This window comes from Cynocephalus volans, chromosome 15 (genome assembly GCF_027409185.1).
Source record: "Cynocephalus volans isolate mCynVol1 chromosome 15, mCynVol1.pri, whole genome shotgun sequence".
NCBI classification, from domain to species: Eukaryota; Metazoa; Chordata; class Mammalia; order Dermoptera; family Cynocephalidae; genus Cynocephalus; species Cynocephalus volans.
In genome coordinates, this window is record NC_084474.1 from 12,461,604 (window position 1) to 12,479,515 (window position 17,912).

Sequence of the window (17,912 nt, forward strand, 5' to 3'; positions counted from 1 at the left end):
ACACCCCCAAAAGAAGACAATAATTCTCCAATACCAGACCCCAAACAACAAGAAACCAGTGAAAAGCTTGAAGAGGAATCCCAAATGGTAATCTTAAGGAAACTCAACATGATGCAAGAAAAAATAGAATAATGATGAAGTCAAAAAAACAATAGAGGACATGTCTGAGAAATTCAACAAAGAGATAGAAACCATAAAAAAGAATCAAGCAGGAATCCAGGAACTGAAGTATTCATTCACTGAAATAAGAAATACTACTGAGTGCTTAAGCAACAGTCTAGAAGAGATGGAAGAAAGAAATTCTGAATTCCGCAGAAACACAAAGAATCATTAGAGACTGTTATGAACAACTATATGCCAACAAATTTGAAAACTTAAGAGGAAATGCATAAATTTCTGGACACATACTCTGAATCAAGAAGAAATAGAAAACCTCAACAGACCCATAATGAGTAACAAGATTCAATCAGTAATTAACAGTCTCCTAACAAAGAAAATCCCAGGGACAGATGGCTTCACTGCTGAATTCTACCAAATTTTTAAAGAAGAATAAATACCAATTTTTCTCAAGCTATTTGAAAAATTTGACACAGAGGATATTCCCCCAAACTCATTCTATGAGGCAAGCATCACCCTGATACCAAAACCAAGAAACAACACAACACAAAAAGAAAACTACATGCCAATATCCTTGATGAATTTAGATTCAAAAATTCTCAACAAAGTACTTGCAAAGAGAATCCAACAGCACATCAAAAAGATTATACACCATGATCAAGAGGGATTCATCCCAGGTATGCAAGGATGGTTCAACATATGCAAAACAATAAAACGTGATAAACCAAATCAACAAAATAAAAGATAAAACTATGCAATCATCTCAAAAGATGCAGAGAAAGCATTTGATAAAATTCAACATCTCGTTATGGCAACAAGTCTCAACAAATCAGGTATAGAAGGAAAGTATCTCAACATAATAAAAGCCGTATATGACAAAGCCACAGCTAACATCATCTTGAACAGGGAAAAGTGAACACTTTTCCTCTAAGAACAAGAACAAGACAGGGATTCCCCACTCTCGCCACTCCTACTTAACATAGCACTGGAAGTTCTAGCCAGAGCAATTAGACAAGAGAAAGAAATAAAGGGCATCCAAATTGGAAAAGAGGAAGTCAGATTGTCCCTGTTTGCAGATGACATGATTTTATACATAGAAAAACCTAAAGACTCCACCAAAAAACTCTTAGAGCTGATAAACAAATTCAATAAAATTGAGGATATAAAATCAATATACAAAAGGCAATAGCCTTTCTATACACCAATAACAAACTAGCAGAAAAAGAAATCAAGAAAGCAATCCTTTCTACTATGGCTACCAAAAAAAATAATATCTAGAAATAAATCTAACCAAGCAGGTGGTGAAAGATCCCTACAATGCAAACTACAAAACACTGATGAAAGAAATTAAAGAGGACACAAAAAAATGGAAAAATATTCCATGCTCATGGATTGGTAGAATTAACATTGTGAAAATGTCCATACTACCCAAAGTGATCTATAGGTTCAATGCAATCCCTATCAAATTACCAATGACATTTCACAGAAGTAGAAAAATCAGTCCTAAAATTCATACAGAACAACAAAAATCCTCAAATAGCCAAAGCAATCCTGAGCAAAAAGAGGGTAAAGCAGGAAGCATTACACTAGCTGACTTCAAATTATAGTACAAAGCTACAGTCATCAAAACAGCACGGTACTGGCATAAAAACAGATGCATGGACCAACAGAACAGAACAGAAAGCCCAGAAATAAACTCATGTACTTACAGCCCATGGACCTTTGATAAAGGTCCTAAAAAAACATGCATTGGGGAAAGGACAGCCTCTTCAAAAAATGGTGCTGGGAAAACTGGATATCCATATGTGGAAGAATGAAACCAGACCCCTATCTCTCACTATATACAAAAATCAACTCAAAATGGATTAAAGACTTAAACAGAAGACTTGAATCTATAAAATTTCTAGAAGAAAGCACAGGGGAAATGCTCCAGGCCATAAGACTTGGCAAAGATTTTACAAATAAGACCTCGAAAGCATAGGCAACAAAATTAAAAATAAACAAATGGGATTTTATCAAAGTAAAAAGCTTTTGTGCAGCAAAGGAAACAATGAACATAGCAAAGAGACAACCAACAGAAGGGAGAAAATATCACAAACTATGCATCAGCAAGGGGCTAAATGCTGCCATAATACACAAGGAACTTAAACAACTCAATAGCAAAAAAACAAATAACCCAATTAAAAAATAGGCAAGGGAGGCTCAACAGACATTTCTCAAAAGAAGACATACAAATGGCCAACAGGTATATGAGAAAATACTCAACATCACTAATCATCAGGAAAATGAAAATCAAACCACACTGAGATAACATCTAACCCCAGTTAGAATGGCTATTATCAAAAAGACAGAAAATAACAAATGCTGGCAAGGATGTGGAGAAAGGGGAAACTTTATACATTGTTTGTGGGACTGTAAATTAGTACAGCCATTATATAAAACAGTATGGAGGTTTCTCAAACAACCACTGATAGAAATATCATATGACCCAGAAATCCCACTAATGGGTATATACCCAAAGAAATGTGAAACATCATGTTGAAGGGATACCTGTACTCCAAAAGCTCTGTATGGAACCGACCTCAATACCTATCAACAGATGATTAGATAAAGAAAATGTTGTACATATATACAATGAAATACCACTCAGCCATTAAAAAGAATGAAATTCTGCCATTCACAGCAACATGGATGAGCTCAGAGAAAATTATGTTAAGTGAAATAAGCCAGGCAAAGAAAGAGAAATACCTCATGTTCTCAGTCATATATGGGAGCTAAAAAAGAGAACAAAATAAAACAAACTAAATAAATAAATAAGTCGAACTATTAAAAGTAGAGAGAAGAACTATGGTTACTAGAGGCAAGAAAGGGAAGCGGGGAAGACAGATAATGAGAGACTGACTAATGGACACAAAAGAACAGTGAGATAGGAATAATAGCCCTATTGGTGTACAGTCAACCTAGGCCATCTATAATCAATAATGATTTAGTACTTGCAACCAAACTAGGAGAGATCAAATGTGCACATCACAAAGAAATGATTAAGTTTCACAATGATAAATTACCCAGAATAGATCAGCATACATTGTATACATGGATTGAAATATAACTTTGGAACCCATAAATATGTACAATCAGTAAGTTTCAATAAAAAATTTTTTTTAAAAAAGAATATCTGAAGACATTCAATCTCAGATACCATCATGACTAGCAAAAATGTAACAGCTTGACAATGCCCACTGTTGACAAGCTTGCAGGGAAACAGGCACTCTCATATATTGCTGGTGAGAATGCAAAATGGAACGTTTGGCGATATTTTAACAAAACTACATATGTATTTCCCTTTCACCCAGCAATTCCATTTGTAAGAATTTACCATGAAGTATATACTCTGAATAATATGAAAATACATTTACACAAGATTATTTTTTGCTTTATAATTTCTAATTACAAAATATTGGAACTAATCACAAAGCCCATTACATCAGAGGCTGATAAAGTAAACTATGGTATGTCCCCTAATGGGGTACTGTGTAGCTGTCAAAAATATAATACAGGAGGCATATTTTGTTAACAGTGAAAGAAACGAAAAATAAGTGACTGCATATGGTTAAGATTTTTGTATAAAAAAGAGAGGGAAATAAGAAAATATACAAGTACGATACCTGCCTATTTTCACAAAAAGAAAAACAGTAAGGATAAACCAGAAACCAATGATACTGGTCACCTACAAGAGGAAGGTGGGAATGGGGCACAATGGATAATGGGGTGGGATTAGTGACATTTCTCTGAGTATTCCTTTCTGTATAATTTTGACTTCCAAAAGCAAGTTAATGTTTTACATACTCAAAAATAATAAAATAAAATACACAGGATGAGGCAGGAAAAACTGAAGTAGAATACAAACAGAAACAAATGATTCTTACAGTAATTCAAGAAAAATAACATAACCACTCAAATAAACCTGAACACAACACTCTGACTACATACTCTCTGTTTAAAAACAAAGAACTGCAAATACTGAAATCTAGGTTAAAAAAAAACAAACCTAAGACTGTCACAGTCGTATGGGTCAGCAACTTTGAAACTGCTTTCTGTGTATTACAGGATAGAAGAAGAAAGTAAGCACACTGAAGATGGGAGACGCTCCCAGAAGAGGTACACATAAGAAAGGGGAGACTAGAAGGAACCCTGTGGTGCTGAGCTGGAACAAAATGAGAGATGTTATTCTCATGGTTTTTAATTTATAGATGCATGTGTATGTATTATAACTGAGGATATGTGCGTACGTGTTTTACATAAACATATTAAACCACGGTCTGCATGCCAACTCACAGCTCCCTCATTCTAGTTACAGTCCTTTACAATAATCAAGATACCCAAGGTTGAGAGAGACTGAGGTCATTCTAAGACAGGCCTGTTTAAGCCCAGGCTTGATATTGATCCTTCCCCACATTATGACATCACGACATTCCTATAAAGGACATAACAACCCCCAGGTAGACAGCACCGTTCTTCCTAACCTTTGTATCCCCAATAATAGTTAGCACAGTGCTTGGTGAATAGTAGGCCATCAATGTTTTTTCCTTATAAACTGACAGAACAACATTCCCTAAGCACTCAGACTGATACTTTTCCTCATGTCTCTTGAGACATGCATACAGGCCCTGGATTCAGCAGCTGGATGGCCTATTTCATAAGAACTGCTCTACACACCAACAATCTAAGCCTAGATTATACTCTGGTATAAATCACAACATTATGAATAAAGAAGGCTCCTGTGCATTCAGGGACAACAAAGTAGTAAAACAGAAACTTTACACAACTGGAAAAATTTCAGATAATAAGCAAAACTGTTCTCAAAAGGAACAAAAGCACTGAACCCCCAGTGCTTAGCACCGGCCTAGAAAATATGGGCATAGAAATCTGTTGATTTACTGAAAGAGAAGAAGCCATATCATCTATAAGTACATAGAGCATCCAGAAAGCCCCACGTGATTCACTAAACTTTGATGGTATTCAACAAAAAACTGAGGTATCTCATAAAAAAAATATATATATCGATTATCTTGTATCCTGAAAAACAACAAAAAAAGCCTTGTGTGGGTATTTCCATCTTTAACACTATTAGCAATTACGACTCACATAATTAAGAAAAATGTATTATTACAGCTCAGTTGGTTAGAGCACGGTGTTAAAGCACCAAGGTCAAGGGTTTTGGATCCCCAAACAGTCAGCCGCAAAAAAAAAAAAAAAAAAAAATGTATTATTACACTTTAGAGTCTTCTATAGGGCTACACGTGAAACCTAACAAAAAAATTGCTACTGTGAAGTACACAAAAAAATGAAGTCATCAAATGTATTAAGAATGTACCTACCTGCAACATATCATCAACCATAGTTAGTATGTACTGAACGGTTTGTTCTTTGGAGATATGAGTCATCAGATTTATAAATGTTTTAGCACACTAGAAAAAAATGAAATGAATGTTAATTATTGTTTCCATTTGCACACATTTTAGTGGAACTTCAGTAAAGCACTGTTTCTCTTTCATAAATCAGGATACAGATGCTATTAACAGATTTTTTTTCCCTTGATTTTCAGGGGAACGGGAGGGGCAGGATTGGGTTCAGGGTGGGGTGTGGGCCCTATTAACAGAGTTTAATTACAGAAAATGTATACTTTTTTACAAATGTCTGTTGTGATGAAGTATGAGAGAACCTTACTAAGACTTGCATCAGATTTGTGATCATTTCTAGTGGTAAGTTTCAAAATGCTTACTATTTTTAAATAGACATACCTAGCCACTATTAACTCTTGAGTATCCAGGATAACATAAAGTTAAGTAGACAACCAAAAATTATAAATTGGTTTTAAATATTTTGTTTTATTTTTTATTTTATTTTTTTTTACTTATGGAAAAGCAGAACACTAAAGCAACAAGAGTACTGAAGATCAGAATCAGAAGGCTTTGATCTGCCTACATTCTGCAACATATCACCTATATGACAATCTCTCTGGAATTCATAGAAACCAGAAGCCACTATGTTACCTACCAGTCTTCCCAGGATTCTTGTGACAGTCATACCAAGCTATATATAGGGTCCTTCAGCCAACCAGGGCCCTGTATCAGAAAATCTGATAGGCAGTGGAACTGCATCTTATCCTGGGGCCAAGTTCTAAACTCAGCATATACATCAAATAAAGCACAAAACTACTCATAAAATCCTTTAAACAACCCAAAAAACATAGCTTGTATGCAATACCATTTAGTAATAGGTTTGAAGTCATATTTTGAAAAACCTTCCCCTCTCTAAGGGCATATAAACTGAAGTACAGTTCATCCATTCAATAAATCCTCAGTGTAACAAACAGCATGTAACGAAGGCCATGCTAGAGGAAAATGTATACCTTAACAAATTCATACTTATTCCTGAACTTATTCTATATCTGTGAGTCATGTCTTCCATGGATACATAGCCCACTTATCATACTGAATATTGGAATTGAAAAGATTCCAAAATTAATACCTATAAAAACATTCACATCACTTAAAAAGTTAACAGTAATAAATAATTGGATTTTTTAATCAAAAAATTAAAGTGGAAATACTTTAACCTTTTTTAGTAAAAACATATAAATTGCCTGTAGCATTTTTGTCACGCTCTTCTTTTTGGATACACTGCCATTCTGCTTGGGTAAAACCACACATTTCCCACAACCACCCCGTAAAAGGTCTATCACACCAGACATGCAATTAAGAAAGAACCATTTTAAACTCCTTAAGGGGAGAGTCTGGTCTTACTAACATTATTTACACTGCACATGATAGGAACTCAGTATGCATGTGTTCACTAAACACCGAATGAGATATACCTTTCAGTCCATATGAAGTTGGGGAGGGGAAGCTTTTTCAAAAAGATGATACCATAGGCAGACATCACAAAGCAAAGAAGGGAATAGATTTCATTGCACAATTTAGTCTTCAATATGGCAAAGTGCCCCATAAAACAAGTTAACAATTCAACCAATAAACTGGGAAAATATAGCATACACAGAGCAGGTATAGTAACACATAAAGGAATCTGAAAAATCAATAAGAACAGTATAAACACTTCCACAGAGAAGTAAATAAAAAATATATAGAAGCAACCATATGAACAAGGAGCCAAAAACCACTCAATAATGTGCAACACTGTTACATTAAGATACTATTTTTGACCTATCAAAATGACCAACACACAAAGAGGACTAGTTAGACCCAGGGTGGACACTGGGCAGAAGCATGCGCACGCTCATATACTGCTGGCAGCCACTGCAACTAGTACAGTCCCAAGAGGGTGTTTTCATAATACACATCAAAACTCTCGTAAACATTCAAATTGTTTGATCAATAACTACATTTACAGAGTTCATTATGAGAAAATAAGAATGTTCACCTCAAAACTGCTTATAAGAGAAAAAAAAAAATGGAAGTAACCAAAATATATAACAGTAGGGAATTGGTTTAGAATATTACGACTCATCCATTAAATGAAAAATTACACAATTATTTTAAAAAGCTTTATAGGCATGGGGTGGGAAATATATAGTTAAATGAAAAGAACAAAACCATGTATATCAACCCATTTTTGTAAAAATTCATGTTTATATTAATAAGTATGTAAGTAAAAAGTTCATGTTTACATTAATAAGTGTGTAAGTAAAAAGTTAATGATTATATTAATGAGTATATAAGTTATATATGCATAGAAAAATGTCTAGAGAGGAATAACATAGGTCATCTTGAATAGAGGAATATCAGGTAGAATAATTCTTATTTTTTTCTTTTGGCTTAATAGTACTTTCTTATTTTTCTATAACAAATATGTATCACAAAAGGTTAAACATCAATATATGCAACTATATAAACATTTTAAACTACACGATATGAAAAAATCACAAAACAATTTCAAGATTAACAGTACATAAGAAAATGTTTGCTACAAATGTGTGCTACTAATAGATTTTCTATGTAAGAAGACTATAAATCAATCAAAAAGTATCAGAACTTTATAGATTAAAATAAAAGACATCCCCCCCCAAAAAAAAATTCAAAAGAGATACAAATACTTAATAAATCAACGTGGAAAAAATGTAATCTCATGTAATCAAAGTAATAAGACATCCGTTTTAACCTAGCAAATGCAAATATTTTTAATTATATTTAGGCATTTCAAACATTACTACTGAGAATACAAAGTGGAAAAAATTTCCTAAAAAAAAAGTTAAGAAACTTCTAAAACTTCATATACTTTGAAATAATAATTTCTCTTTTAGAAGTCTATTCTAAGAATATATTCAGAAAAGCAGAAAAGGATATAGGTATAAACATACTCAATGACACAGGGAAGTGTTCGAGATATGTTTATTATCAATCACCTGGCTGCCTTCAGTTTGAAGCATCTCTTGCTTCTCTTCAGGACTTCTTTTCATTTCAAACCTTTGAATAAATTCACAATCTTCAGCAGAAATCATCTGCCCCCTAGAAAGTAAGAACAAGTTGATTTTTGTTCAGTAAGAGTTGAATAGCCAGCCACTGTGCACAAGTCCTAAAGGAATTCCCAGTCTCTCTCCTCTTTCCTGGGCGGTAAACCACAGAGGTTGATGCAGAGAGCTGGCATCAGACAGACCTGGGTTCAAGGGTTAGCTCCACCACTTAGTGATGGTGCAACTTCTCTGGAATCTGTGTTAATTTATGTGTGAAATGGGAACAATAATCGCATTGCCTTTCAGGGGTTGTACTGAGGATGAAACTACACAATTCACATAAGGTAGTTAACACAGCACCTGGCCCATAGTAAGCCCTCAATAAAATGTCACTACTTAGCATTATCCAAAGTCTCACCCTTATTCCTCCTCCTAAGCCAGACAATTTAGTTGGCTTTCTAATTTATCAAGTCCAAAGCCACTTTATTTATAAACTTCTGCAATTATTTTCTCCAGTATATTCCTTCCCACCAGAACAAAAAAAATAGTGATCTTCCTCCTCTCTGAAGAATAACTTCTTGCTCCTGACCCCCGTCCTCTCAGCAATCACCCCACACTATCCTGTTTTCCTCCATCTCTTCCAGGAGTCCCTTCATCACCAGACCTTCGCTCTTCAAGGCATCTCCCCAGGGCTCAATCCTTCGAATCTTGCTTTCTTTCCCAAATTCTTTCCTTCAGAGAGATTCAAATCAACAGTCCCATCTTCTCTCTCTCCCAAACCATCTCCAACTGTCTTCTACCTCCGTGTAGACGTCTTAACCATTTTCATACACTCAGCATCATCACCACCAAAACAGTCATCTTCCCTTCCAGACTAGTTTCACCAGTCATCAAAGACTCAAATGCACCACAGTAAACTTCCCATTTTCATCTCTAAATACAGACCCTTCCTTGTTAAAAGACAGGTCAGCAGAACAGCTTTGCTAGTCTAGTCTCTGTAAGACTCTGGGCACTTCAGGATTCTTTGCATCAACTCTTTCAGGCTATCAGCATGGTACAAAAAGCATCGGATTCAAGCCAACCTGAGGAGAGTTCCAACTCCAGGTGTGAAATTTTGGCAAGCTGCCACCCCTCTGATCACTATTTTCCACACCAGTAAAACGGCAATTACAATACTACCTGCTCTGCTCCACTGAGTGGTTATGGAAATTAAGTGAGAAAACATAAGAAAAAGCACCAAGTACATGAGCATGGAGTAAAAGCAAGTTTTAGATAAAAAAAAACTTTGTGTAATATGCTTTAGCAGTCAAAAATCAATATATTTTTTAACTCAGTAGTTTAAAAAGCTGTCCCTTGCCCCCACCTCTGAGTATGCTGAGGGAGACTAGTGTTCCACAAAACACAATCAGACAAACATTGAATGTGAAGCAGGTTTCCCAACATGCATAATTACAGAAGTGTGGTCCTTTTCCAGAGCTGTCTGGGGTCAGGTTCCCAGAGGTGGGCCCTGAAATAAGGATTTGTGTGCAAATGACTTATGAGAGGAGTACTCCCAGGAGAGACAGAGATAGAGTGGAAAGCATAGACATCGAAGAGAAAGAGCCCAGCCAGGGTTCAGGCAAAGGACCCCAGAGTACAGCTTTCTCTGAGCCCACAGGAGAGCCTGGGAAAGTGTGGTGCTCAGAGCTGTCCCCTCTCCAAACAAGAGAGCTGAACCTGCATACTTCCTGCTACCTCCACCTGCAACCCCACCCTCTTCCAAATAAGGTCTTGATTTTTAGGTACTCAAAACCTATCAGTGTTTTATTTTATCCCTTCTGGGTTTTGTATACTCTATTACTATACACTAAATTGTTTAATATACTTTGAATATACTTCTGGACTTTGAAATGCACTGTTCTGTCTTTGTCATATCAGTGCCACACTGTTTTAAGCACTGTAACTTTGTTTTCATACACTCATTTATTTAACTCTTCTCGTGCATTTGTTTTTTCCAATAATTCCATCATTACCAACCCAAAGGAGAGTTTTCAGTCCTTATCTTTCTAGATCTCTGAGGCAGGTGATGCTATGGCCACTTCTTGACACACTCTGTTCCTTAGCTTCTGGACTCTTCTCGACCCCTGAAGCCGCTCCTCCTCAGTCCTGTTCCCTCTCTTCCAGGCTCTCTTCCTGTCTCACTCCCTGGGCTCTTCTGAGTGCTGCCCTCCAGCCCTTCTGCTCACAACTCCCAGTCTGAACTCTGGCCCGATCTCCCACAGTCCCCACTCACATCAAAGGCCTTCCAGACCCTACAGGCGCAGACTGACATCATTCATTCCCTAGACTGGCTAATCGGAATTGGAAGCAAAAACAGACACTTGGCCCCGTTTCCATCCTGCCTAAGCACTTCATCTATCAGTGAAAACAAACAAACTCTGCACGCTGGGACAGACCAAGATAACAAGATCCTGTCTGGGTCTGGCCCCAAAATAAATGAAATGTTGAGCAGAACCATAAACCTGAACTCCCTAGCTAAAATAATTTCGCCCCCAAATTTTGCTATGCTGATGTGTAAAGGTATATCATAACCTTTGTGAATAGAAGAATCATGTGAAAAAGGCAGTTGTTCTACCATGAAAAAGGTATACCATGAAGTTTACACCTGGTAAACTTGTAATTTTGCAGCTTTCTTTTCCATTTAAAAACTTTTTTATTTGGCAAGTCATTCCTTCTGAAGTTTGACCTTCTTGCACTTGTTACGGGTAACTTTTTTTTCTTGTTTAAATTCTTTTGTCTCTGAATCTTCCTTTGACAATCCCATGACTGAGCAGGTTAGGGACTCTAGTGTCTTCTCTAATGACCCACAACCAATCCAGCACAGTCCTAACAATTCTTCCACCTAATACTACTCTCCTCTTGGCAGTAGTATTAGGCAACAGTCTACCAGTGGGTTTCTCTGCTTCAAATCCAACCTTCCTCCAAACCATCGTCTTACCTACTACCAGATAGCTTTCTCAAGCATACACCTGATCGTATTATTCCCTCATATCAATCAGATTGTGACTTTGAATGGCAGTTCTACCTAGCAACTTGACAGAGGCATTCAATAAAAATCTTTTAAATCAACTAATTAAAACCCATATGAGTATGAGCATGTTACTTAACCTATCTGAACAGCTACCTACTCATCTTTAAAACAGATTTTAAAAAACACGTCATGGTATTGCTATGAAAATAATGTTAAATAGTATGTTACTTACCAAGTACGTTACTTCCTTTTTCAAATACTCATCTCCACCACTTCACAAGTACTCTACTCACTCATGATTTAATGAACTATTAATTGGCAGCTGACTATGTGCCAGGCACCTTTAAGAACAGGCAACACAACAATGAATTAAACACCCCTCTTTGAGCTTGCATTCCAGAGGGGCAAACAGAAAATACACAAATACAAAAATTATTTTTAAAAATACACACACATATCATCATAATTCTAAGGTTGTAAATGCTGTGAAAAAAAATTGAAGCCAGGTAAGGGGCTAGAAAGTGACAGGAGCAATAGAGAAAAAGACATATTTTCGTTAGGGTAACCAGAAAAGGCCTTGTTGAGGTCAACACAGACACCTGAATGAAGTGACTTAATAAAGTGAGCTAAGGGAGGAACTTCCAGACAGACAGAAGGACGGGGGTGCTAGAGAGCTGTGAGGAAGGCAACATGATCGGACCTACAATTTTTTGAAATCACTGTCACAGTTACGTGAAAAACTGCTCCTGTAAGGGCAGCAGTGAAAGCAGAGACTGCAGGCAAGAGGCAGTAAAAATATGGCACATCAGAGGGGACAACAATCTGCGTGAGGGTGGAAGCTGCGGAGATAGAGAGAAGTGGTCAGATTCAAGATATGTGTTGGAAGTAGAGCTAAAAGAATTTGCCAACCAGCTGGAAACGAACTGTAAGGGAAAGAGAAAAGTCAAGGACAACCCCTAGGTTTTTGGCCTACGAAACTTGGGGAATGAAGAAGCCTGGAGAGAGCTACACTGCTCTACTTGAAGCTCACCAGGCACTGCATGTCCTTTCAAGCCTCAGCTCCCTGCCTAGACAACTCCTACGAGTATTTTCCTTTGTTCTGTGAAAACTTCCCTAATGCTCCCAGCAATTACTTATTTGCTCCCACCTTTTGTCATATATTTTCTTTTGTTGTATACACATATTTTATATTTCTCTATTTTAACACTTACCACAATTTGTTATTTAATATATTTAAAGATGTTTCCTCTTTAGATTTTAACTCACGAGCAAAGATGGTATTTTATGATTCTTGTATCCTCAAGATACAATTTTACAGGATTCCAGCTTGACTGGAACAAAGCCACTCCCACTCATTTATGTACTTCCTAGTTATTAAGAAAAAGCTTAATCAAATATAAATTTTAAAAACATTTTTAAATACTGTTTTTCATAGTAACACATTAATTTGTAAAGGCCAAAAGCATATTGGCCTTTTGATTCCTCCACTGGTTTTATCGGTGACACAAGAATCACCGATTATTCATCTGTCATGTGCAGCCCCCAACAATCTGTAAGCTCTTTTAGGAGAGCCACATTTCACACCCACTATTGTCTCCATATCAACAGGCTCAACAGCAGACACACAGTTAACATGTGGTGAACACTTGTACATAGACATACAGAGTGGAGGGGTTTTATAAAGAAATTTGTGAGATGGACAACAGAATAAAGGACAGAATAGGAAAAAGGACGAATACAATGTATGTATTACAAAGGCCACGGGACAGGAGGAACAGAAGAGAAAGCAATTAAAAATCTCCCTGTAACTAAAAATGTTCCAAATGCCAATGCTAGAGAAAGTTCTGCCAATCTGCCGATGGTTTTATGATTCTATTTAGGTTATAAACAGATTCAGGCTTTACAAACATGAAACTCCTTGTCCTCTAATCTAAATGCACTCTGGACTAAAGAAATTAGGAAACAGAGCTCAGAATCCTAATTTACACAATCACACTGATACCAATGAACAGAGAAAACATCAGCAAGTTCCTCCTCCTCCGGTCCTTCAGTCAGCGGCTCCACAGTAATGCAGTTCCTTAAAGTGGGAATCCAGAAGTCATGCTAGACTTCTTTTTCACCCCCACACATCAAGTCAATCACTAAGACTTTCTCAAATCTATCCAACTCCATCTACTCCAACAACCTTAACTACTGCTATAGCCTGTCCCTATCTCTAGGCTTGTTACCCAAAACTTAACCCTTTACCCAGTGGAAGAACAATCCAATCAAGAGGCAAATCTGATCATCCAACTCCAAGCTATAAATTTCAGTGGTTTCCAACACCTCCTGCTCCTTGGAACCCTAAGAGGATGGTGAATGGTCTCAAGAAAAGGGCACTGAGACACACACTCCCACCTCCATTCAGCTTTCATTTTCACCTGTGTTCTATGCTGAGCTTCCTCATTAGACTTTACATCAACCATGGGTTTCATGGATTAAGAATCAGCCTGAAAAGCACTGACAGATAGGATCAAGTCCAAACTCCTGATGGCACACAAAACCTTCATGATCAGCCCCTGGCTGCCTCTCCAGCCTCAGCTCTCCCCACTGCCTGCCTCCAAGACATGTATGACTCCCACCCAGCAGGCTGTTTTTGCCTCCCTGCCTTTGCTCACACTGTCTGTTCTACTTGGAAGGCTGCTCCTTCTTGCCACCCGGCTAACTACCACTCACCCTTGAAATTACAGTTCAAGGACCATCGCCTTCAGGAAAATTTCCTGGGGGTAAGACTGGCTATCCTTTCTGGTGCACCCACCAGACCCTGTGCATCTTTCTATTAGCAAAGTTAACATACTGAATTAAAATGATCTGTTTATACATCTGACTTCCCTTTATGAGCTCCTTTAGAAAAGGTACCCTCTATCTTTTTTGTAGCCCAAATCCTGGAAAAATGCCTCAGAGTTGGCAGTTAGTCAATAAATGTGTGATGAGTGACTAAATTAACAGAAATAAAAAGTTCACCTCTGTACACTGCATATCCCATCTACAACAAAACAAACTGCTAAATATAAACTACAAATTACTAGATTTGTTTTTCAAAATAAATATGCAAATCTGAACTGAATTTCCCTAATAACTTACTGTTATAAATATACCAAAATAAACAGATATGAAGTAAAATCATATCATAAAATATGGTCAAGAATGAAAAAATGCTTACCTTACAGATAAAAACAGAATACTGAAACACCAGCACACTAAATCTTAATACACACAAGGAGGAAGGAGAAAGAACTAAAATTTATTGGATGTATTCAACATACCAATGCTTATATTCAACTGTGCTAATAACTTTAAATACATTATTTCAGCAAGAAGCCTGTAGGATATGTATCCCCAGTCACATTTACTTTATTGAATCTCAAAGAAGTTAAGTGATTTGCCTAAGATCAACAAACAAATAGAGAGAACTAGAATTCAAACCCGGGTCTCACAACTCAAACATCTGTGCTTTTTATTAGATGTATAAGCAAATCTGCAACACCATCTGTCCCTATACTGATCACCAGGGCATACTGGGCTGGGCTGGCACGTTTTGCCCATCATCCTCTTCTTCCCTGCATTGCGCATGAACATTTCTCCCCTACTTTCCACTCATTCAAAAAGCACTTCTTTCCAGACACAGAAGGTCAAAAGTACTATGAGCACCTTCTTCCCCTCTAGAGCCGCAAGCTGTTTCTCTCACACTATGCTATCTCACTAAGACAGCTTATTATTCTGAGGAGGAAGTGTTATTCCACATTTATTAGAATTTTTCCAGTATTTCTCTCATAGAAGCATGACCATGAAAACGTCTCATGCAGAGGCACATGATTTTCCATGATTCACAGCAAATGGTTACTTACTGAAGATAGGACTGCCAGTTCACTTTGTTAGCACGAACCTCTGCAGCCTTGGCAGCAATGATGTTGGTTGGAACAGCAGCATCCACCGCACCTCGGATATCCATTTTGGTCATCTAAATTTTATGATCTTGAACGTTTTTCAACAGATCTTCAATTTAGATGCAAGGGAAAAACAGAATGCCAGTGTTTTGGGGGGGTTTTTTACAACTATTATTATTATTATTATTAATATCATCATCATTATCACTTTATCTCCCCAGGCATTCAACTTAAATGTTAAATATCCTAAGTCTGAAAGAGCTACCATTATATTTCAAATCTTGACCAATTATGCACTGCTCCATAAAAGGGTTCTCCATAGGCTTTTTTTTTTTTTTTCCAGGAAAGGTTTTTTAATTACTGGCACTTACACTACAGTGAGATTTTTAAAGTGACCATTTAAGATACGCTTAAATAAAACTGGTTTACAAAATAAAAAATATTTTAAATTTATACAATTGAGATTAATTTTCCTCTTCTGACAGAAAAAATAAGAATAGAGTACAGATAAGGCCAGTTGCTTTATTAACGTTTACTAAGGATCATTTTAAAGCAACACATGAAAAATTATAAATCCTTTCTAAAATTACTCATTCGAAATAATATACACAAAGTGAGACAGTAATTTCTCAGAAACCAATGTTTTCCTTTTCAACTAAAATTCACAGTATTCTCAAAATCAATTTTGGGAGACATTTTTGGAACAAAATTTATTAAAATTTAGGTACAGCCAACAATGGGAGTCAACAAGAACCTACAATAATGAGCTTCTAAGTAATTCGTACTCCTAAACTTACAGATAAAAGCTTAAGACTGATTTAATCACGACACAAAATATAGGTTCCCGTTCACAAAATATAATTTCTTGGTCACAGCCACAATGAAGCTAAAACCATATCCACAATTTAATTCCAGGTTCCCAATGACCTCAGTCAGTTTGGAACTTAATCTCTGTATCTGAGGGTTTGCTACCTAAACAAGCAGAAGCAGTGGGGCCTGGCAGGGCTCTGGAAGAAACAGGCCCAGTCCGGGCTAGTCTGGAACTCTGGAACCAAGCAGGCTCAGCCCCAGCGGCCTGCCCTGGGGTAGTTCAAGGTGTCTCAAAACGGCTACCTAAATCCCTAACGACTCGTAGCTTCAGCAGGCCACGGGCAAGGTCTACTTTTTACCCGTCCCCCTCCTCTTCCCTCCCCGCTGCTAACGTCCCTTCCCCCTGCGGGGAGGACTCTGCAGTTTCGTAAACCTGGTTGCGGCCCGGAAGGAAAGAAAGCTGGCAACCCGGGGCCAGCGGACAGGAGGGGCCGAGCGCCAAGAGACCAGCGCGCACCGCGGACGCTGGAGAAACCGCAGGGTCGCCTCGCTAAAGAGACTAAACAACGCGGCGGCGGCCTTGCCTCGAGAAGCCTGGGGACCCTACAACGCACCCGAAGGAGGCAGGGAGGGTGCGGCCGTCCGGGGCGTCTGGGCCAGCCGGGCTGGTGCACCCGGTCGGCGTCTCCTGCTGGGTCTGGAGGCCTCTGCGGCGGCGGGAGACGCTGGGGTCGCAAAGCGAAGAGAATCTGGCTCGAAGGAGACGTTGAGAGAGGCGCAGGCAGGAAAAAGCCAGAGCGTCCGCAGTAGAATGACAGAGGCACCTGTCACGTGACCAGAGGCACGTGACCGCCGCGAGAGCCGGGAGCCGGCAGAGTCCAAAACATCTGCGGAGAGGCGTTGCGTTAAGGAGCGGCTGGTTCTCCGCAGGCAGTGGGAGCCCAGGCGACGGAGACGTCTGCGCCAAGGGCCCGCTCGCCGGCCGGCCGGAGCAGGAGGGACGGGCCGAGCGGGGCTGGCCTGCGCCAGCCGGCGCCCCGCCTACTCCCGCCCAGCGGCCGCCCGCGAGGCCGACACTCATCCCTTAACCGTCTTTCTTTTGAAAAGTTCGATTTAGTGCTTTCGTTTATTTTAAGGGGGAGGCTGGCCGGTAAGGGGGTACAGACCCTTTACCTTGGTGTTATAACAGATTTAGTGCTTTTAGATAGATTGATTTTCATTTGGATTTGACAGCTCAGTGAATTAGGCATTCTTATTCCAATCTCATATTTAAAACTGACCTAGGGTTGCAGATTTAGCATACAACGTATGTTGCATGCATTATTTGCAAGTACACTAAAAAGTTATTCGTTGTTCATCTAAAATTCAAACTTAACTTAGCGTCCCGTATTGTGTTCGACAGCTCTATGTTGAGCGCAAGTTTTTCCTAACCAGGTCTGCAGCTACTTTCCTTGTCTTGAGACAGTCATGAGGAATAGTGCACTGCGCTGGTGGTCAGATATATATTCGTGTAATAACTCTTTCTTAAAAAGCACTGAAGGGGGTTATAAATATAACCAATACATTTCTACTTAAAATG

General features: G+C 38.3%; 1 protein-coding gene across 3 annotated transcripts in view; it reads right to left on the reverse strand.

The window, feature by feature from the left end:
- Positions 1 to 17,159, reverse strand: part of ATP6V1H (ATPase H+ transporting V1 subunit H) — a 121,075-nt gene extending 103,916 nt beyond the window's left edge. For 2 of the 3 annotated variants that reach the window (XM_063079559.1, XM_063079557.1), the window contains exons 1-4: positions 16,948 to 17,159; positions 15,485 to 15,632; positions 8,540 to 8,642; positions 5,496 to 5,585 (exon numbers count right to left, since the gene is read on the reverse strand). In XM_063079559.1, the coding sequence (XP_062935629.1) occupies positions 5,496 to 5,585; positions 8,540 to 8,642; positions 15,485 to 15,597 (306 nt within the window). In that variant the 5' untranslated portion in view covers positions 15,598 to 15,632; positions 16,948 to 17,159. The remainder of the gene's footprint in view (positions 1 to 5,495; positions 5,586 to 8,539; positions 8,643 to 15,484; positions 15,633 to 16,947) is intronic. The other variant, XM_063079560.1, reaches the window with a different exon arrangement.
- Positions 17,160 to 17,912: the final 753 nt, after the last annotated feature.